Source organism: Lycorma delicatula, chromosome 11 (genome assembly GCF_047948215.1).
Source record: "Lycorma delicatula isolate Av1 chromosome 11, ASM4794821v1, whole genome shotgun sequence".
Lineage (NCBI taxonomy): Eukaryota > Metazoa > Arthropoda > Insecta > Hemiptera > Fulgoridae > Lycorma > Lycorma delicatula.
In genome coordinates, this window is record NC_134465.1 from 56,035,565 (window position 1) to 56,059,762 (window position 24,198).

The following is a 24,198-nucleotide window of genomic DNA, read 5'->3' on the forward strand; positions in this document are numbered from 1 at the left end:
GAACAAACATTGTAGTATACTGTCATCCAGTGTTTTTTTTTTTGCACGACAATGCTTGTCCTCATAGTGCTCGGAGAACTCAAGAACTTCTGAATCAATTCCAATGGGATATTTTTAATCATCCCTCTTACAGTCCAAACTTGCGCCAAGTGATTTTCATCTCCACAGTCACATGAAGAAATGGCTTGCACTCCAGCACTTCGATGATGACGACTAACTCCAAAATGCCATGAAAGGTTGGCTAGGCACCCAGGCGGCTGAATTTTAATGATCAAAACATTTTTAAAATAATTTTAAACAAATGAGAAACAAATTAATTTTTTTTTTTTCAATTTGGGAACTCCCCATCAGAGAAGAGGTAATAAGATATTTTACCGACTTTATTGTTTTAAAAAATTCTTTTTGAGCATTAAAAATTTGAAAAAACAAAAAAAATTGTTTTTTCCATTTTGGAAGCTGCTATCATTAAGGGAAAGCATTCAGGTAAAAGTTGTTTTAAGAAAGTAATCCTTAAGTGGTGATAATAAATTTTTAAAAAATACTTTTAAAACACAAAGTTACAGCCATAGTTCTAAGTAAACAAAGTTGTAATTTTCTAAGAAATGGGGTAAAATGTTTTGGTTAATTTTTTTCAAGAAATACTAGAATAAGGACTACCAAAAAATTAAGATTTTTACATTTTAAATACAATACTTACAAGATGGACTTAAATTTAAGGCCTACCAATTACAATAAAAAAAACTTCCAATTTTGTAAGAAAAAGTTTTTTCCTAAAGTGACGCAATAAAGATCTTAAATTTTATTTCAGTCAAAACATCCCTATTTCTTTTCCCAATTTTTTGGAAAAATTTAATACATGCATCTTCTCCCTACCTCCCCCCCCCCACCCACCAATGTAGTAACTGCCTACAAAGTTTGAAGAAAATTGGTCAGTAGTGTCCATAGTTATAAGATCAAATACTTACATTCGCATAAATATGTATCTGAGAAGAATTGATTTTTTGGACTAGTGAGCATTGGAATAAAAACGTTTTTCACAGATTATCTACAATCTATTTAAATTATTTTTTTTTAATACCTCCTTAAGACACAAAACTTAAAAAAATATGAATTTAAAAAAAATTTTTTTACTGATCTAAATTCTTTCCCATTACAGCTATAGCAGCGCACATATTCCTACAGCTGGGAAAATAAATATTCAATGTTTCTAGTTAAAAAAATAGGCATTAAAAGTTTTAAATGGCCAACATTTCAAAAATTATTTTTTTTTCATTTCTGGACTACTAGAAGGCTACATACTAGAAGGCTTACATACAAAGTTGCACACCAAAATTGGATTCAATATGTTATCTAGATGAGAAAAAATAAAAAAGTATATGTACGTATATATACATAAACCAACAAAAAACATTTTAGATATTAAATTTATGTTTCCTGGAGAGTCTTCTTCATGAAAGTTCAGCATGATCTATAAACACCCTGAATAAAAAATTAATTTAAATAAGATTTATTTACCACTGGGAGGAATTGACTGCAACTGTGGTTTAATTACTTTTTTTACTTTTGTCGCTGAACTGATCAGATTTCCATTAGAATGGTCTTCTGGCTGAAAAAAAGAAAGAACAACCTAGATAAAAAAAAATGAGCTAATTACTTTAATAAATATTATATTCTGGGTAGAATAAAATAGAAACATTACATAGTACATATCATGAATAAGTAAATATGCTACTCCATGGTTGAATAAAGAAGCTAACCTGGCTGGGAAGATTATTAAAGCAATGTTAAAGCTGGATCAGAGCAGCATCACAAAACACACATTAATCAAAAAATAAAATATAATTATAAGATTACTAATTATTTAAATACAAATACAATTATTTAATATTCTTTGGAATTATATGAAATAATATAGGTAAATAATTAAATATTAAAAAAATTACTACAAAATAACACAATTCAGAAGGTATTACTAAAAATTATTTTAGCACATACTTACATACACATTGAATTGAATGCAAAAAGATAGATTTTATTTTTTAAATTAGTATTATTTAAAAATTCATCAACAGAATACTATTGTTTCTGTAAATGAAAAACTTTTAATTGATGTAAAAAAATCAATAAAATTTTAAAAAATTGGTGTAAAATTCAATAATTTATTAACTATGGTAATAAAAGGCACTTTTTTTGTAAGCTTAACTATTATTGTGTTGAGTTACAAAAAAAAAAAAAAAAGAACAGTTATCTGGTTTGGTAGAGGAAGATATTGTGATTTCTAAACAATAAATTATGATTATTCTTTTCAACAAAGATAGCACATTCATAAATATAAACACAAGTATAAGTTAACATTTTTAATTCTTAATTATCAGTCTACACGATTCAAACATATAGACACCAAAAAATGATACCTATATTTAATATAATTTGAAATATAAACCACCAAAACATAGTAATTAGATAAGTTAAACTTGTGAAAAGATTAAATTTATTCCAGTACTGAACAGCAAAATTACATGTATGCCTATAATATCATTCAAAATTTCAGAACAGAAAACATTAAAATTTCAAAAAAAAAAATGGCAAATCATTAAAAGAATATGTTTTAATGTAATAAATATATGATTTAATACCAACTGAAGATGTAGGATACTGAGAAAACCAGTCATTGGAGATTAATACAGTATATTTAACTTGTCTATTTATTGTGTTTTGGTGGTTTATACTTCATATAATATTAAACTTTATTAACAAAGCGGTCAAAATGTTAATAAATTATCTGAATATTAAAAAAAATATATGTACACAAATCACACTTTAAAAAGAAACTTACCACATCAATCACCAATTTTGGTGATGATGAATTTTCATAATCCTCATTATTTAATGGTTCACCATCAATATCCCTTATATCTGGAGGCTCTACTTTTATCTGTAAAATGAAAAATAATTAACAAATAATACAATCCGCTGGCTCATCTGAAGAATTGTGCAGTAGTAAAGTCTGAACTACTCAATCATTAGACTGAAAACTTTTCATATTCAACCTTCATATTATACTTTTAAAGCAGAAGACTATAATCAACTGTGTAGAACTATGTGTAATTTTGTATGGTATGATTAAACTTTAATGATAGAACAAAATGAACTTTGTTCAGAAAAAGTGCTAAAAATGAACTATTATTATACTTCACAATTTTTATTAATGAAATTATTTCTTAAATATGTTTAATAAAGCATTTAAAACTTCTCAGAAATTGTTTGTTCGTTAAGTTTCCTTACCTTCCTGTGGAAATCTAACTAAACAGTTAATATATTTCAATCAGACAAATTCACTCACCACACAATTTTAAGGATAAACAAGGATTTTCCTTAAGAAAATCTGGCCTTACTCTCAAGTAACTCTAAGGAACTAGAGAAAAAGTAATGTGCTGCAGCATGTACCTTTAAACTAATCTATGAGGTTCATTAAATAATAAAAAATCAAATGACTATATATAAAAAAAAATATATTATTTATTCAATTACAATGAAACTAGCATTACTTTTCAACATAATTCCCAATTAGATCTGGGCATTCATCTCACCTTTCTGTGAACTTTCTTATTCCAGTAGTAAAGAATTGTTCATCTTAATGTCTGAGCCATTATGAATCATTGATCCCAGATAAAAATTCTTTGAGGACCAAATAAAAAAAACCATCTGATGGCAAGAGATCAGGACTGTAAGGTTGATATAATATAATCTGTTGAGTGATATAGAGTAAGAAATATCATGTAGAAGAATTATGCCTTTTGAGAGAGAACCAGCACATTTTCTTCTTATTGTGGAGTTCGCTTTATTTTCTCACATGTCATAATAATATTCATTGTTGATTGTACGTTTTTCTTCCAAATAATCGCAATAAATTAGGCTAAAGTTCCAAAACCATTAGCATCACTTTACTGGCTGATGGATAGATTTAAAATTTTTTCCTGGTGGGCAAGCTTGGAAGTTTCCACTCCATACTTTGATACGTTTATAATAGTGATTCCAGCTCAAAACATGAATCAAAGTTTGATCACATGTTATTAAGCAATCTAAAAATGCATTGCTTTCCACTAAGTATTGTAGTTTAAATTTCGTATAAATGTGAATTCAGGTAATTTTCAGTCAACTGTCTAAGGCGCAATCTTGAACATATCACCTTTAGCAGTAATTTGCTTAACATGGATAATGGAATGGACAGTGCAGTGGAATGGACTCGCTACAAAATTTCAGTAATTTTCAAATTTTTATGCATCTGTTTTTGCAAATAAGATTCATTAGTGCAATTTTTCAAAATATTAGTCAGAATTTCCACTGGTCTTCTGCTACGATGAAACTCTAACACCTGTTCTATCCGATTCAAACAGTTTGATCCACTTATAAAGATTTTTACAGTTGATACACTTTTTACGACATTATTTTAATTTCTGCAAGTGAATTTCAGTCAGTTTTACACCTTCAGAAAATAAAAATCTTATCATAGCACTTTTGGTACAAGTTTCAAGTGGAGCCAACATTTTGAAATAAACAAAAGTAGTTATAATAATGGAAATCTTTTCAAGCAGTTGATATTTTCTAAGTCAGAGGTGACAGATAGTCAACAACAGTTTCAGTCTATTCAATTAAATAGTTTTTCTGCTGTTTCCATTTATTTCTTTAATTAACAAATTTAGTACATAAATTGTTGTTCAGGAATGTGCTGTTATCATCATGGATAAAGATACTCTTACCTGCTGAAGAATTATGAGCAGGATAGAGAGCACTTTCTGGCTATCTAGGTAGTGGTGGTATTAATTTGAATTGGGCTTTTTTATCTTAATTTGTGGTCCATTACCTTTTTATTTCTGTATACCTTTTTTTATTTAATCCAAATTCTTTCCACCTCAATGGTCAGTTATGATTTTTGGCTACCAAAACCATGGTAAGGACTGAAGCTATATGAGTCATTACACCTTTGGTATTTTATGATTTAATGTTGTGATCATCATTTACCTATCCAAGGCCATTTCATATTTTATGACTGTACAAAGAAAATTACTATAAATACAGCAAGATGAAATATTTACAAAAATAATATTTAAATATTACAAGTATAAAGAAACATTCAGTGAAAAAGATTCATATTGAAAGCTTGAATAGAAATGAAAAATTCAACAAAATAATTTTTGAAATCTGCAAATTAAACTATACGAACTGCAAAATATTTTTTTAAATTGTAAATATATTAAAAAATAAAATAAAAATTATAAGAAGTTCAGACTAAACACATTTAAAAACATGGTTTTCACTGGTCATATTTTTTTAACTACATTTGAACAAATCCAAAACAAATTGGTAATAAAACAACAAACAGTAATCAATTTCTAATTGATTACTGTTACTAATATTACTTCTAAATATTACTTCTAATCAGATTACTCTAATAATACTAAAATATTTGGCAAAAAAAAAGATTCATGAAGACTTTAAAATGCTGTGGAGAAATCTTTAAAATGGCCTTTAACATGGTAATGTAATAAAGACTCTGCCAAAAAGGCAATCTCCATGATAGGTATTTTGCATACGTTACAAAATTTCATTTCCGTCTACCACATTCAAGCTTCAAAGGTTCTTTGTTAATTCATCACCCAAAAAATAAGTCAATAGAATTTAAAAAAATTTTTACTTTACAAGAATATATGAGAAAGGTTAACAAGTAAACATAACATAAGCAACAAATACCAAGGCATAAAATTAGAAACTACTACTTGTGCTACAACTTTCATGAGGTTTTTCGGATTTGAAATGTTTCAGCATGCTATAAAGAAAGTGGTAAGTTTTTAATAAAATAAACTTACCATTAGAAAATTTACATTCAAGATTTTTCTGTATATTGTAAACTTTGTAAACATATACTACCAAGTTTCTCTAGGTTTCACAACCCGAATATGTAATAATTACTTCTCACTTTTTGGACCCGCAAGGATGCAGAACAAGAAATGCATCAATCTTATTCTAAACATGTTTTACTTGAAACCTAATGAAATTAATCATTAAAACAATATATTATTAAATTACAATAAAAAATAAAGCAATCACATTACCATAGCTGGAAGATCATCGTCATCATCGTCTCCATCATTATTATCATCACTACTTCCATTTCGATCATCACTGTTATTATCATTAGCATTATTTTCATTATTACCATTATCATTGTTACAAATACTATCATCTTCATCAGTTACTTTCTTTGAAGGTAAATTACCACCAGTCGTCATCAGTTGAGTCGCATTGGATAAACGTACACAGGCTGGTGAAACTAAATTATTATCAGTGTCAAATTTTTTCTGTGACGATAATGACGCTAACAGTAGTGATTTTTCCACAGTTTGTTTTTTATTGTTAGAATCATTTTTTAGAATATTCTGTGATAATGAATCAATCCTTTTCTCTTTCTGTAACAAATGTTTTATACCATACATAAATTATGGATGAAAATATACAGACCCAAATAGTGGTTTAAACTTTATCTGTGTCACCATTAGCATTAATGAAGATGTATCATAATAATAAAAAGATTAAATCTTGTTTTTATGTTGTTTTTTTTATAAATGTGTGTGTTTCAGAAGTATCTTCATTACCAGTTTTTATTTTCATCATTTCACCAAATAAGTTAAAGCTTGCAATCTGAGAATATTATATATCTGAGAAATTTTATAGCTTAATAAAAATCCCATATCTGACCAGAATTTGAACCTCAGACTCTCTGGATAAAAGAATGTTTTTTATTTAATTTGATTATATTTAATGATACTTGATATAAACAGTTCAGCCAGTAGGGTAAAGGATTAATTAATCAATGATAAACTTAATTGAAATAAAATATTGCTGCCACATCCACTAGTAGATTTAAAGGATTTATTTTATTTAAATTATCAAAGGAAAAATAACTTAACTTATCATTGATTGATTAATATAAATTTAGATTTTCATACTGGCTACACTGTTTAAAACAAATATCAATCAATTACATGAAAGAATTCAACAAATAATACTTATTTTTATTAATTTAATTTATGTTAATTAATTATTTAATTTATGTTCAATATATTTATATGTTGTTAAAGAAATTTTATTATTTGAGGAATTGTCAAATACGAGGGCTATTCAGAAAGTAAGGAACGTTTTGGAATTTTAAAAAACCAAGCACAAGAAAAACTTTTTATTATATACATGTGAAAGAGGGACTAAAATACTACTTTACAACATAATCACCATACAAATTCAGGCACTTATCATAGCGGTGGACAAGCTTTGAAATTCCTGTGTCATAGAATTCTGCCACCTGTGATCTCAACCACTCAGTGACGCACCCATCTTGCACAAAATTTGTGGTAGCCTAGCTTCTGTAAAACAATTTCAAACAATAAAGTCCGTGAAACTTGTGGGAAACATTGAGAAAGCTCAGTTATTGTGAAACGGCGGTTTTCACGAATCTTTTCGTCAACTTTGGAGACCAGATCGTCAGTCACAATGCTCGGACATCTACTCTTCTCTTTATCGTGAACGTTTGTTCGACCATTTAAACTGAATGTACCACTTCCTGACAGAACTTTCACTCATTACATTGTTCTCGTACACTTCACACAGTTCCCGATGAATTTCTATTGGTTTTAAGTTTTTTGCCAACAAAAAACGAATCACAGACCGCACCTCACAACTGGCGGGATTTTCGATTGCAGCACACATTTCGAATTTGTATATAAAAAAACGGGCAGTGCGGAGATGTTCCCGTTGTCACGGCTGGACGCTGACTGAGGTGCCGAGCACGAGCACAAGCACACCAATATATACGTGATTGGTGTGCGCCTGGCAGCATCAGGTGGAAACGTTCCTTACTTTCTGAATAGCCCTCGTATATTCAAAGTTGGGAAAACAGCATTATATGGAGCTGTACATATCATTCAAACTTTAATCTTTTTCATGAGCAATAGAATACTATCTCTATAATTTTTGTATGTTTATATTTTTCATATGGTAATGAGGGTCATATAACGAACAAGCGAATATCTGACTACATTACTAAATGGGCTGTTTAGGATATGTAAGAATTCTGGAGAGGTTGAACCAATTTTTAAAGTAGTAATTTCATGTTTTTTTTTTATTCAATGTATGAAAGTTACAGTCTCAGAACCCATAAGCAAGAGAGGCAATTTTGCCTACTTTTCTTTAAAAATAAAGTCATATTTTATTTAATCTGTTTTAAGTAGTGCAATGTTTTTTGTTGGCTTATGATTTATATAAAAAATGTATATTACATTTTGGAAGTATAAACAGGTATTATTATAAAAGTCTAGCACATTTGCCTTTCATCTAGTAGGTCATAAGATTGAATCCCAATTAAGATACAGACATTTTTACACACTACTAAAATGCATTTATAATCAGTGGCTGTAACTGGGTAATTAGCCAGTAGTTTCTTGAAAAAGGAAATAAATAAATTATTATTTTTGGCAATGATATGCACATACTTCAATTTATTTCACAATTAAATCAATTGAAAGCAAGCTTCATCTGTCTACTAATAAATTGATTAATGATGAATATAGTCATTTAACTGTAACTCATACAATACAAATAAGTATTTGTTACTTTTTTCTACGATTTCCACGATTTATTATTTGAACATGCTATTATCCAAATTACAAAAAAAAATAAATAAATAAAAATGAAACTATGGCTATAGAATAAATAAAATAACAAAAAATAAGACTAAAAGATAAAATATGAGATAAATACAACCAGACACAAATCCATAGACTATATATATTTTAGTATATGCAATTAATTACTAAAACATTTACCAATGAGAGGATCTAGGAAAATTATAAATATATTAAAAGGAAAATGAACTTGTTCATACATAGGTAAGAGACTGGATAGGAAACTGGTACTGACATCTGAAAAAATCCAAAATATTTATATTAATAAACAATATAAAAACAAAAACACATGCAAGATAGTATTAAAATTTACATTACTGAACAGCATATTTTCCTACTGTTGTGACACTTCAGCTCACAATCTGATAACTTATATTCAGATTTAATTACAAGCTTTAATTGTTTTGACTGAACTGTCATAAAAGCTCCTTTCAGTTATTGCACTCGCACGTTAAAAGAATTCTGCCTACAGTTTGTGTGCCTTAACAAATGCAGGTCAAATTATCGCATTTTAATAGATAAGTATATCCTGCAACATATTCAGTAGTTTTTCTAAAGAGTACAGTGTGAAGGTTCTTTGTTTACACTACCTGTATGAACATATAGAGTACACAGTCTGTACAAAAAGTTGCAGGAGTAAGGCTATGAAAACGGAAGGGTGGCACAATTTTATAGGCTAGATTATAACTTGAAAAGAAAAACCTTGTGAACAACGTAACCAAAACTCATTCAATTTATATTATTAGCAGTTTATGTTGTATGTCAGTTTTTGTGAAGATATTTTTATCCTTCAGATTTTCCGTTAGATTTTTAAATAACTGGAACAACATGGAAACATAGAATGTTGTTTCTTGTTCAGAAAAAGTGCTTTAGAAATCTTAGAAATGTTAAAACAAGTGCATGACAATAAAACTATGACTTGTTCACAGATGTTCAAGTAGGTTGCTCATTTTCATGATGGTCACATGTCATTAGAACATGATGAGAAGGGGAGATCAGTAACCAGCTGTAGCAATGAAAGCGTTGAACATGTGTAAATTACTGGATGTTCTTTACTGTGTGTGAATTTCTGTTGCTGTCTACAAAGATCTCCTGAAATATTTATGAACCACATTTGACCAGTAAACCGCATTTCCATAAAACCAATCATTGGTTCTGCTTCATAAAATACAGCCTACATTGTACAACAGGTTTTGGCTAAATGAGAGGTAACAGTGCTGGACCAACCTCCACACCCTCCAGATATATATAATATTTTCTATTTCCTAAAGTCAAACATACCCATAAGGGAGAGGGGTATAAGCAAACAGTGCCATAGAAGAAAATGTTACAAGAAATCTAAAGGTGATTCTAAAAGAAAACTTCTTTTCTTCGGCCTTTTATAACAGATCAAAACATTGTATTGCATTATAGGGAGGAGACTATATAGAAGCTTAAATACAAATTTTCTCAATTTTGTTTTGTTTTCACAAACTTATCCTCCAACTTTTTTACAGACTGTTTACTTTACAATCTTACATATCATTTAAGTCCATGCTTGATTTAATCATTGTTTTCTATATTAAAATTTAATTATTTTAAACATTATTTATTGTTTTATTAAATATAAATAGTTATATTATGTTTTTAATGTTTTATAGTAAGAGCGTAGAAAAGAAATGACATTTTTAGATTGTTTTTCAAACAATCTATAAATATAATTAATTTTGTTTTTAAATGAAAACCACAATTCATTTATTTTAACTAGAGATCAAATTTCAGTGACTGTATTTAATTCAGTGGCCAAAAAGTAAAACGTAAAAATGAATTTTACATGATTACGTCTCCCTGGTTTAAAACTGGTTGGGTTGGAAACCCAGACTATGTTTTGTAAAATATTACATACCTAAAAATAAAATGTAAAGGGCATAATAAAATAAAGGCTGAATATTATATTGCAATTACATTATAATTTTGTAATAAATTAAATTATATTTTAAAAACACTTTTTTTTAAATGTACTGTAAATAAGTATAATAAAACACTGATTTAATAATCTAATAAATAACAATATTTATAATACATATTTCACAGTACAAGAACTAAAAAGTAGTAAATTATTAAAGCATGCATAAAGAAATAAAGTGTAATATCACAGTAAAATAATTGTAATCTTTATACTTTGAAAACATATTTATTTCTTTATTTTTTGAAAACATTTGCACATTTATTATTTATTTAAGTATGCTTGCATTGTTTGTATAAATAAACAAAGGTAACCAAAAGAGAATTAGATGTTGTGACACAAATATACCTAAATGAAAAGAAAAACAGTTGCAGCAATAAATTTATAATAAATGAGAAAATTCTGATAAACTGTTAGATTAATCCATCATAATAAGTTAGTAGTTTCCTGTTATGTCCAGATTATTAGTGAAAATTATTCGTTTCTACTGTTATTATTTGAAATTAATTACTTGTTTCAAACCTACTTCGAGAAAATAAAAATCCAACCACATACCATAACAAAAATATGTTTTTGCTAAAGTAGGTAGATGTTGTGAATAACAGGCAATACTGTTCAACTTGAACAACCTGAAGCCTGATACCTAAAGCTTTATTCAAAGTGAACTTTTAAAAACTCTTGCACAGTTCTGCACAAGAAGACAGTAAAGTAAAATCATCATTACTTTCTGAGAGAGCAACTCTGACCAAAACAGTTGTACTTCAGATACCTTACATATATTACAATTATACAAATACTGTCAGATAATTTTAAGCTCCCCAATTTGGGAACTTAAACTCTTTGAAGGAATCAAACCATTATATATATACTGTCATCATTCAACAAGGGAATTGCCTATCATTATTGCTATCTCAAACAGAAGAATTAACTTTTTTAAGCTACCTTATTTAAGACCAAATTTTAAAAATATTAGTGACATTCATGCAGCATTATAAAATATAGTACAAATAGAAATAAGATGGGATACATAACATGGAATATCATTATTATAGCAACATCCAAAAGCTAAAAAAGAAAATATTTAAATACAAGATTTTCAATATCACAACTACATGCCTGTACAATTTTATGAAGACGGGTTCTTGTTTTAAATGGATCTGTAACTGGTTTAATTGTTTTTGCAAAATGTGATAAACCAGATCCAACATCGGTGCAACTAGGATTAGCAGAAGCAGCAACAGCACTATTTCCATTAGTATTATTGGATACTGTAGTTGTATTTGAGTTTGTATTGCTACAATCAACATTGGAAGACACTACTTTAAATAACTGCTGTTGCTGTTGAAGCTGCTGTTGTTGATGCTGACTAATAGCTGCTGCTGCAGCAGCTTCATCATATTTATTACGAACAGTAGATAAACCTTTAACTTGCAATGCTTCTGCAGTTTGTAATACAGTTTGCAAATCACTTTCTAGTACCTGAAAATTCAAATGATCTGATGAACAGGTTTTTTAAACAAATTAAAGAAACATTAATATTACACAGATGTTTTTTTATTTTTTTATTTAAAAAAAAATAATTAAATTGAATTTGACCTCCAAAGAAGAGCAAAGAGACAAGTTGGCCAAGGTGGTAATTTGTAAAGTATGAGATGAAGTGGTTTTCAGCATGCCAGCATACACTTTTGAAAGCACATTTTACAAACCAACTTTGAGAATTTTTTTATCATTTTAAATCTTATTTTGAAGTGACACTTTACTTATTGAGCTGTAAGAATGGAATCTATAGATTAAGAATTTTGGGGTTGAAATTACCAGAGAAAGGATAAAACAATAATAATAATATACTTGTGTAATAAACATAAGAATATAAAATGAGAGATTAATTATGTTCAAAACTAGAATAAAAGAGAGAATTTTGAGGGATTTTGCATTCCTGTTATGGTAAGAATATTTACAGAAGATAGAAAAAGTAAGAGAGAAATGAAACAGGAGTCCAGCAGTGTGGAGAGAAATCCAAGAAGAGAACAACATTATATTTTGTTGGAACAGTTTGGAAAATGTAAATAATACATTCATATGCTTGGTAAATGTGCATTCTCGTAGAATTAATAATTTTATACATATATTTTTTTCTATATAGTAATCACTGTTTTTTAAGCATTTCTTGTATAAAGGATAAAGGGTTTCATACCACCTACAATACCCTCCCCCTAAGAGGTTCAACCATTTCAGCATTGTTATTTTCAGCTTTTCTCCTTGAATAAGGCTACCTTTTGTCATGAAGAAAGACATAAGGTAAAAGGATAAACTGTAATGGGGTCAATAACACTGGTCAACATGATTGGTTGTCTCTAGTACCAATAGATCTACTTAATGCAGTTTTTATCCTGTTTTCAAATATGTAATCGGAATTTCTCCATCACCCATAGTTTTTTATTTTAATTTTTTTAAATACTTAAAACGTTTTTTCATCAATCTGTCCATTGTCAAGTAAAAGCTCCAAGCACATTGTAAATATGATGGAACCAAATGACCTAACTCAAAGGGTAGCGTTGCTACTGTTGTGCAGGTTCAGACATGTATAGACATGTACAAACGTGATCTAGTGTAGCAGACATTCATCAGAACGATGCCAGTTATGAGATAGTAGTCAACCAGTAAACATGTCATTGTGAGTGCTTTGTGTGACTGAATTATTGTGTATTACATATTACAAAATACCAAGAATTTGTTTAAATCATGCTAACAATTTTTTTTATGTATGTGGTGAAGTGAAACTCAGGTCCCAAAGGCAAAACCTTACTCCACTAGTAAAAACGTGTTATGAACTTTAATTTTAGGTGTAAAGTCGGAGACCAAATAAGGGCCTGGGCCCACATTCTGTTGTTTATCGTGTTCTATGCTGTTGTTTATCGTGTTCTAGGCTACTCACTGCATGGAAAGATGGTACAATGCCATTTGCTATCCCTATGATTTGGGGAAACCCAAAGATCGCTCTTCTGACTGATATTTCTGCTTAACAAACATTAAAGAGATTACATCAAAATCAAAACATACAGTGGTATACCCTAACTTGCAACCTGCAATGAGACTAGTTCCACACTGAGTAGAATTACCATGCCAAAGCTTCCAGAACATGTGACATTAGATGAAGAGAGCTCAGAGTCTGATGGAAGTAAGGAAGAAAAAGAAACAGATTCTGGTGATACAACTTTTGAACAAAGCAGTTCATCTGAGCCTCATTTAGTGACTCAAAAAAATCTTACCAATCTCATATGACATTTAAAGTTATTAAAAAACCAGTTTGAAATGCTTGCTTCCTGGCTAAAAGGACAGAATCTTCTTCAAAAGAATACAAAGATATGACTTGATCATAATCATCATTCTGAATTTAAAGACTATTTTTCTGAAGAAAATGGCTTAGTGTTTTGTAATGACATTACTTCTCTTATGGAGACGCTTTGTAATGCACATAACCCAAAAGAATGGTGTTGTTCATTGATTCCTCTGAAGTTAGTTTAAAAGCTGTGCTTCTGCAAAATGGCAATAAATTCCCATCAGTACCTCTGCTATTATAAAAGAAACATATGAAAACTTTAAATTTATACTGGAAAGGTTTCAGGCTTCAATATGCAGTGTATGAATGGAATATTTGTGGTGATTTGAAGGTAACTGCACTTATTCTTGGTCTGCAGCTTGGTTACACTAAGTACTGTTGCTTTTTGTGTGAACAGGATAGTAGGGACAGAAAAAACCATTTCATTAGAAAAGAATGTCATAAACGCGAATCACTCATTCCTGAACAGAAAATGCCTGTCTCTCAGAAACCTTGCATGATGAGAAAAAACTGATATCAAATTTGAATACAGAAGAAAAAATACTGTCGGAATCACATATTTTTCTTTTAAAAATATAATCTTTTTTGTTCCCCAGTGTAATCACTGCTCAACATTATTGCAAAATTTCTCAATCATGAGGGCATTATGCACAATATGTGTATTTTGTGGCTATGGCATTATCATGTACCCAAATCTACAACTAAGTCAGCAAGTTTAAAGGATTATGTGAAGCTGTAAAAAATGAGTCACAAAAGGCATTCAAGGAAAGTGTGATGGATGAAATTTCAATGATTCACAATCTCATTAAAGATGATCGATTCTTAAGGCTGATGAAATATTTGTAGAAGTGGGTATCAGTCACGGAGTTCTCATTCCATTACCACAAAGCACTTAAGTTCTGAAAAGTCTGTGCAAGATGGTCAAGACTTTTGACCAAAATCAGAAACAGACCCGACAGGAAATTTATGAAAGCCTCCTAAGCTCTTGGACAAAGTGAAAACCACGAGTGAAACAAAAGTTGCTAACTTGCATACAGAAATGCGATTCTCCTTCAAAATAATGCTGGGCCTTACAGAGCTGTTAGTACTTAGATAAACTGGACAAAATTTACTGGAAAATCTTAGAACATCACCTGTACAGAACAGATTTATTCCCTTGTAACTTCTCTTTGTTTAGGCTACTGATGGTGGAGCTTGGAAAACATCAATTCAAGAGTGACAATGAAGTACAGGAGTTCATCTGCAACTGACTCATGGCACATCCAGATGTTTTATGAAGAAAAAATCCACAAGCTCCCCATATGTTGGGAAAACATCAAGAAATAACAAACGGAGTAAACTTTAAATTGTCACAATCATCTCTTAATTACAAACATCAATCACAACACAAAATTGTAGGAATACTAATAGCAGAAAGGTGACAAAATAGTCAAAACAGCAATCTAATGAAGCACTACAGCTATAAGGTAAGCATAATCTGATTCACTGTTACTAAATTATTTCCATTAGCAACTAATCTTTTTTTTTTACATATGCCTCATATCTGATAGCCATTACACATTAAACAATCATAAATTGTGAAATAAATAGCATCAATCATTTTGAAACTGCTATTGCTGTATAAAATATTTTGCAATTAACATTTATTTTATAAATGGATAATCCAAATGGATTCAAACTGAGCTGTAATGGATTTTGCCCAATACACATCAGCATTTGGTCATATTGTAAATATTGTTTACAATATTTCCCATTAATTGTTACCTTAATCTCTCCTCTGTACATGAATTCGACAACCAATTTTAATTCACTGAAACCAATTCCATTAAATATAATTACAGGATGGGGTAACTGATGCAACTTGAATAATTCCTGAAAACACAACAGAAAAGTTAGTTTTACAGAGAAAGTAAATAAATAAAAACTTTATTAAAATACTTACATTATTATACAATTATCACACCAGAAATGATAGAAACATTATAACAAAAACAGAACAAAAATCAACTACTGCAGCATTCATCTAGAATGACCAAGAGAAAACCTTGATCAGCGCATTATTAAAAAGGATAAAAATTAATAAATTAAAAAAATATATGGTTATAGTCCAAATTAACAAACAATAATTATTTTAAGAAATAAAATATTAATACAGTAACAGAAAAACTTGATATCTTTTTAAAAACTTCTTGCTTACTAAAAATAAAAAAAAACAACATATCACAAGTGCTTAAACAAATGAAGAAAAAAATTAGATACAGTACCTGAAAATAAGGGCTGCAAGCAGATAAAACCATTTTGTGTGCTTTTAAGAATTTTCCTTCACAAGATAATGATACATCAACGAGTAATTCACTGTTCAAATGTTCCATAAAAACCTATAAAATAATTTTATAAATAAATAAAAATTCAGAATTTAAATATTTCAGAGGATGAAGTGAAAAAACTTCTTGCAGTTAGTTACTTGAAACAACTCTCCTAAAAATTATACAAAAATTGTTTGACTAGAAATCCTTTATAAACTTATATTGCTTTTTGTTGCACTCCATTAGTGCAGTTACTAATTTACTAATCATGTCCAAAAACTCTTCTAGAAAAATTACTATAAAAAAAATTTGAAGGTGGTTCATAATTTTTAATACTTTATAAAAAATATTACTGTTTCATCCTGCATATTATAAAATAATAATTATTATTTTATTTTTTTAATTTTAATTTAATTGCTATGAAAAATTTGCAAATTTTCATTAAGAGATAAAAATTAAATCTTACATATTTACCTAATTATCAGGTAAGACTAAACAACAATAGTGAGGAAAGAAACACTGGTACAAGGTTATTAAGGAACTACAGCTAGTCCTGGGGTATGACCTAAGACAACAGAGGAAAAGGGGTTAGTGAGGAAAAGCTGTTGAAATGATGTTAGAGTAAGGGTGAAGAGTACGAAACAGAGAGTAAGAGTCAGGAGTATTACTGATGAGCAATGATGCAATGCAAATTTTGAGGAAAACTGAATAAACATAATGAAAACAAATCAACTTTCAAGTATAACGTATTTAGCATTATAAAAGGTTCACTCCTCATTCATAAACAGAAACAATTAACCAAAGATGAATACTATCCATTAATCAAAAAAAATAATATCCATCAAAAAAACAAAGAAAACAATTAAAACTGATAATGTTCATATATTTATATATGTATACCTACATAAACTTACATGTGTGTGTTTACACATGTGCGCACACATGCACACACACACAAAATAATTTATAACACATCCTAGCAGTAAAATAATATCAGAGACTAACATGTCACTGCATTTCCAATTTTTCTTCACTCACAAGTACGTTTTATAGTAATCACAACTTTATCAAATAAGTGTTATTTATTAAAAAATTAATTTTTAAAATATGAAACAAAAGATGCAATCACTTTCAGTCATTTAATAATATTCATTATCTTTTATTAGCACTAAATGAATTGTGGAGTCTAAAACAATAATGAGGTTTATTTACAATACTATCAATAGGTAATCAATTTTATTAAATAACTAGAAGAAAATAACATTTTTCCTTTATATATTCACATTTAATGATTTTTAGTAAACATATACTCATCTGATGAAACAATGATTGCTACAAAAATACTTATGAGCGTATAAAAATCAAAATGTAATGATGAGGTGATTAACAAAAATTACATAATTATACTTTCTAAACGAGGTAGGAATGTAGTATTCCCAGCAAAATCAATCACTAACTAAAAATATATGAAAGATCCAGTAGATTGCGGAATTGAAAATAATTGTTCAAAGGAATTTTAATGTTACAGAATGAACATTTAAGACAAAAGTAATAAAAAAAAGTACTAAGTGGTTTATATTATAAACATTATGTTGCGTTCAATGAAGGATTGTAAAATTAAGAAAATTTATTGTGACATAACATGGTGTTAAATGTCATAGTGCTGATGTGAGTATGGAGTAATCATGTTGGTTACAGATGGATGGTAAAATACTAAATAGCACACAACCAATTCGTCAATGGATTTTTTAAATGAATGTTTTGATGATAATGTAATTTCCTGCTGATTATGAGCCCCACAGTTCCTGGATCTCTCACAATCTGATTTTTATTTATGGATCAACTGAAAACTACTTTTCAAGAACGACCTGCACACTTTGGATGAATTGAAAGAAAAATCAAAAGCACTATCTCTAACTTCAGTATAGTACCTCTATGGAAAATTGCATTAATCATTAAAAAACATGTTGAAACCTGTATCAACACTCAAGATGGCATTTTGAACGATTATTGTGACATGTACGTAGAAAGAATTAATAACAGTCTTAATTTCCTGTATCATAATTAAATTATTCTTGTTATTAAATAAATATTTTTTTTTTTACATGTTGGTTGCATGTCTTTATTAACTCTATGCAGAAAGAAAGCTAAATAGGGTAGACATATTTTAAGAAGAGATTGCTTAAAGAAGCAATATCAGAGAATGAATCAAGAGGAAGAAAGAATGATGTAAAATACAGGATGCTAAAAGTATAAATGGAAAGTTAAAAGAAATAACAAGGAAAGGAAAAAGACCTTCTGGAAAAAGTAATAAGATAATCAGTTATAAGGAACTAGCTTCATCTCAATTGTTCATCTAAGATTCAACTAGCCTCATCTAAGGTTCAAATCCTAGTAAACTGTTACTTTTATATGGATTTGAATACTAGATCATGGATAATGGTGTTCTTTGGTGGTTGGGTTTCAATTAACCACACATCTCATCTCAGGAATGGTCTACCAGAGACTGTACAAGACTACACTTCACTTACATTCATACATATCATCCTCATTCATTCTCTGAAGTAATACCTTACGGTAATTCCAGAGGCTAAACAGAAAAAAGAAAAGAGCTTAATCTCAATTGTAGATAATGCACAACAAATATTTATTCTTATTCAATCTTATGGAAACTATAAACTTTACACACTTCATGATAAAATTATGAAAAATATTCATCTTACCTGCAATATATTGTTTGTGTGATTGTTCCAGCGTAGATTAAATTGCTGTCCAGAACCCATCTTGACCAAAGAAGTACTGATACAAAAGAGCTGTAAACAAAACACATTTACATATTTTAAACACCCGATAAAAAAATACAAAATCTGGATTTCAAATTAACAGGTAAATAAATACTTATCTTAAATTTTTAGAGGGTTAATGATATGCTAATTATGCTACTTAAAAAAAAATTCAAAATCAGCAGTTTTATAGTATTTTTAATTTGACTGTATAATATATATAATTTTAAATAAAAGTAGAAAATATTCTATTTTTTTTTTTTAGAACAAACTCTTCATCCACAAGATAAATAATATAAAATTATAAACAATGACTACAATTAGAAAATTCTGCACTTAATGTTGTAGTGCACAATTTATTTGTTCTTCGACTTGTGGATATTTACATGTGGCCTCAAAAAAGTAAAAGGGCAATGCACAATGCACAAGATAAAGAAAACCGCAACAGCCAATCAATTAAGAACAGTAAGCAAACATAAGTACATCAAATTTTCATACATACATTTTGTTTATGTTAGTTCACCATAGCAGAAAGCAATAAACTGAACTAGACTTATTTGTTTTCATATACATATATATATATATTTTTTTTTATAATTATAATAAAAACAAAAGAAACAATTTTTTATAATTATAAAGATTAATCAATTAAAAATCAATTAAGTTAAAATTAAAATGTAAAAATATAATTAAAACAAAGATAAAAATTAAAACTTTTAAAGCAACAACAAAAACATGTGCCAGCCATTTCACTGACTTTACTCGACTCAAAGAGTGAAATGGTTGGCACATGATTTTGCTTTGCTTACGTTTTTTGTTTTTGCTTTAAAATTTTTAATGATTTAATTTTTATCTTTTTTTTTATTTATATTTTTACACTTTAATTTTAATTTAATTGATTTTAATCAATTAATCTTTATAATTTTAAACATTTTATATCTCTTGTTTTTATTATAATTTTAACAAAAATTTAATTAAAATAAAAGTTTTAACAATTTTTGTCATAAGATTTTAAAGTATGATAAGTTAAATTTAATCTAAAGATTTTTAATAAAATTTAATTGGTTTAAAAATATTTTTAACATAAAATTGTAAGTGAAAAAGTGATATGTTATCATGGATGGCAAGTTTATGATGGTTTTTTCCATATATATATATATATATATAAATGTATGCAGCTGATGATGCAAAAAAAGTTTGCGAAATCGCTTCTGTTTGTGTAATGAAATAAGGTAAGTCAGCCTATTTCAATTATTTTGTACTTAGGGTTAATTTGTTAAATATAAATTAATTTGTAATGGTACAGAGGAGTATGGGTATTAAAAGAATTTCTTTTAAAAAAATAAACAAATATGCACCCACCAACACACATGCACGCACATACACGGAGAGAGAGAGAGAGAGAGAGAGAGAGAGAGAGAGAGAGAGAGAGAGAGAGAGTGCTCAAAAGTATCTTTAACTTAGACAGATACTAATCATTAAAATAATTCTTTTAATTTATATCCTTAATTTTGAATCAGTTTAAGATGAAAAATGTTGCACCTACTAGTGCTTAATTATTATTTTTTATCCAAAATCTAACTCCCTGGACACTGCTGGAGTGATAGGAGTAAAACGTTTTTAATATAAGAATAGAACATGTGAAGAAAAAAATGGTATGAACCAGTGCTGAGAAAAAAAAATTACAGCTGGTCAAATTCTTAAGGAACACAATATATTTTTTTAAATTTAAAAAAGATAATAAGTTATTAATGTAATAAGTAAAAAATAATTCCTTTTTTAAAAAAGGATTAATATTTAATGAAAAGCTAATAAAATTATTTTAACAATTTCTGAAAATTATTTATTTAAATAAAGTGTATTTCAACATTGCATTGAAGGGCCTGTTCATTTTTATCTTAACTTCTTTTTTTGCTAAATCTCTGTACACACTAGTAAAATGTACAGTGCGAATTTCTTATCACAAAAAAAGAACAGCTTTAATTAAGATAAAATAGGAATGATCTTCCTGTATAGTCAAGCTCTGAGAAATTATTCTCATGCAGTCTGATTATTCAACAAAATGCATCAAGGCAGGCTGATACAGATTGCTTAGTTGTTTGGCTTGGTCAAGAAACAGACAAACATTTTAAGTATCAAGCATATCCCTTGAAGTGATAGGCCCTTAAAGGCAATGAACAAAGTCTTTTGCAGATAAAAGTGGTACATAGTGAGTTAATACATAAAATACACAACTAAATTCCACCCATACAATACAATTACTTCAAGACCTCAATTGAACCATAACCCAGACAAGAGGCTTGCAAATTATTATTACAGTTTCAGTAATAGAAATTAATACAGTTTTATGAAACTATGGTAAATGTGATTGATTGTAATTATAAGTACTATCTTCAGAACATGTGATTTGGAGATTAAAGAACATTTTCTTCATAACAGTTGCTACCTGTCAAATATAAACCCTCACTGATTTCACTAAGGTCAAACTCATTATTCATACACTCTAGATGTTTGGAGAATAATTTATAAGAATTATATCATTGGTCTATTTTATCAATGGGTCACTAGACCCAAATATTTTGACATTTTACAGGAGCTTACTCTCACAGCAATCATAGATCTAATCAAACCTAAACTGAAAAAACTGGCCAACTTTTCAATGAGATGGGGAACTGCAACATAATTAATCTCTTGTTTATTATTTTTGAATTTCCAATTAGAAGGATGATATGTAGGTGAACAAGTAATCATTAAACAACCAGCTTGTCTCCTTGAGACTTTTTCTTTGATATGAAAGAGTGAAGTCTACACATCTAAAGGAACTGAAATAAAAGATTGTACACGGAACTAGATGTCCTTGCAACAAAACCATAAGCGTGTGTAATTATAGCTCTCATCATCTCAACCACTGTCAGAAAACATGCAAGCACAGCTAATCTGCACATTTACTTCTAGAGGGATAAACATACATTTATACAGCAATATTTTTTCAGATTTTTTTTTAACAGCGATTTAAATATTAAATAAGTGATTTTTTTTATTTTTGGGTGGCTTTTTTTTATACAAATAATAAAGTGTTTCATTTTAATATCAGCTGATTATCAAAACATCCAAATTAATACTGCAACTGCAAGTAATTTCCTAACATAGTTTTTCTTTTTACTTTTTTTTTAACTATGGTAAAAAGGTTAGGTTAAGCATAATTTTAGTAGCAAAAATTTTTTTAATTTCCATCTTTAACAATTACAAAGGGAGGAGGTTAAAGAAGCTTTTGGGGTTGACATTGTGTGTATGTTTGTATCTCCAAACATCATTAGAGTTCTTTTCAAGTAAATAAATGTTAATTATATCAAATTACAGACGCTCTTGTAGCTCGGATGTCAAAATAATTATTCATATTTACTAATAAATAAAAATAATTTAGATAAAATTAAATAGAAAATCAAAGAGGAAGGGAAAATGATAGTACAATCATTAAACAAAAATTGTCTTAAAGCTAAACTAGTAACACCAAACACTTATTTCAAATAGGAAAAATGACAAAATAAAAAATCATATTAGTTCCCATTTTAATTCCATTCAAGGGCTCAGGTTAGAAGAGATGGCCTAACCATTTTATAAAAAATCACATTAGTTCTTATTTTAATTACATTCTGGGGCATAAGTAGTAGCCATTGTTATATTATTCAGTATGAATCGTTAACATCTTACAGCAGGAATTTTATATGTTATCAAAGTAGTGTTCGGTAAACTGCCAACACAGATAATACAGTTTCTACACATGTAGAAAGCACTGTACAGTTTCTACCAATCTAAAAATTTATATATTTGTCAGAATATGATGTCAAGTTGAAAGTTTTATGTTACGGGGTACATCTTGCCAATAGATTGGCTTTATTACTGGGAATACTAGTGAAATTACTAGCCTCTAAAAATAAATTTGTCTAAAAACAGATAATGCTTTTGTTTGTATTCAATCTATATCGGAAAGTAACTAATTAAAATGATCGCTTAATCCTAACTGCAAGATGTTTTAGCAAAAACTAATATACGTTGCCTCGCTGTTTACATGAAAGCAACAATGACATTTCCAATTTAACAAATAGTTAGCATATATGTGCAGTACATATATATTATATTCTACCTAAAATTCTTTGCTAGAAGAAAATTGGTTGAAGTACAATACACGATCAATATATCCAAAAATTAATAACAATAGAACAAAATTACAGCAGTAACTGTGCATGGTAATAAATTTAGCAATCGGTTTTATTATTTGTCATGTTATCACGGCAATCATTATCATTCAATTCGTATAACAAAATCACCGACAAAACGAACGCTAGTCTCGGACAACTACTTGAAGTATAGGAACTGAAAATATTACACAGGTTAACAAAAACATAACCTGTTACTCAAAACATTAACCGCCGAAAACATGACGTTACAAACTACGGGAGGGGATGACTACGAATGAGCGGGGCAACTTAAGTGTACTGACCTTTACACAATGGCTATTTTAATTAAATGTAATTAAAACAATGGAAACAGGGACGAGTTCCTAAATGTAGTATCAACAATCAATCCTATTTAGGCGTGCCCTAAGATGCGTATCGCCATATTGATATGAACAATCGAACTGATACGTTCGTGCGTTATTCTAACAATAGCATCTGATAGCCCACTTTTAAATGCGTTATTTAATACTTTATGCGACCCACGCACGTATAAAACACAAAAGTTTCAATCTTATTGATTTAAACACATTAATTGCAGGGCAAAAAATAACAACAAAACACCATCACAATAAAAATACAGAATTAAACCAATTCACCGTCAAGTTAACAATCACCGATACTTACACACTCTATTGCAAAGAAAATAAACTAATAACAGTGTTGCAAAGCAGCTTTAAATAACATACTTGATACTAGAAATTGTGATAATCAAAACGAATTATTGTCGTATAAAAGAAGATAAAATTTATCATTAGCATCACATTCCTATAAACTTCATTGCGTATTGTTCTGAAACTTATTTCTCAACAATACCAGAAGTACAAATAGAAGTATTGATCTGTCATCGAGCA

At 28.8% G+C, this 24,198-nt stretch overlaps 2 protein-coding genes across 2 annotated transcripts in view; both read right to left on the minus strand.

The window, feature by feature from the left end:
* LOC142331945 (uncharacterized) overlaps nt 1-9,867 on the minus strand; it is a 31,021-nt gene extending 21,154 nt beyond the window's left edge. The window contains exons 1-4 of the mRNA XM_075377997.1: nt 9,778-9,867; nt 6,114-6,467; nt 2,837-2,935; nt 1,516-1,606 (exon numbers count right to left, since the gene is read on the minus strand). Of these exons, the coding sequence (XP_075234112.1) occupies nt 1,516-1,606; nt 2,837-2,935; nt 6,114-6,467; nt 9,778-9,867 (634 nt within the window). The remainder of the gene's footprint in view (nt 1-1,515; nt 1,607-2,836; nt 2,936-6,113; nt 6,468-9,777) is intronic.
* A 1,756-nt stretch (nt 9,868-11,623) lies between these two features.
* On the minus strand, nt 11,624-23,929 carry LOC142332373 (longitudinals lacking protein-like). Its single transcript, XM_075378783.1, has 5 exons — nt 23,611-23,929; nt 19,050-19,139; nt 16,285-16,398; nt 15,785-15,892; nt 11,624-12,159 (listed from the first exon to the last, which is right to left on the minus strand). Exons 2-5 carry the CDS (start codon nt 19,107-19,109, stop codon nt 11,746-11,748), a joined length of 696 nt encoding a protein of 231 aa, XP_075234898.1. The 5' UTR covers nt 19,110-19,139; nt 23,611-23,929; the 3' UTR covers nt 11,624-11,745.
* Between the last annotated feature and the right edge of the window lie 269 nt (nt 23,930-24,198).

Bases quoted from the DNA above. Each gene is read 5' to 3' on its own strand.
- LOC142332373 (XM_075378783.1), bottom strand. From the start codon at position 19,109: ATGGGTTCTGGACAGCAATTTAATCTACGCTGGAACAATCACACAAAC. The intron at 16,399-19,049 runs GTAAGATGAATA...ATTATTTTATAG, and splicing joins ACACAAACAATATATTGCAG to GTTTTTATGGAACATTTGAA. The intron at 15,893-16,284 runs GTACTGTATCTA...TTGTGTTTTCAG, and splicing joins CTTGCAGCCCTTATTTTCAG to GAATTATTCAAGTTGCATCA.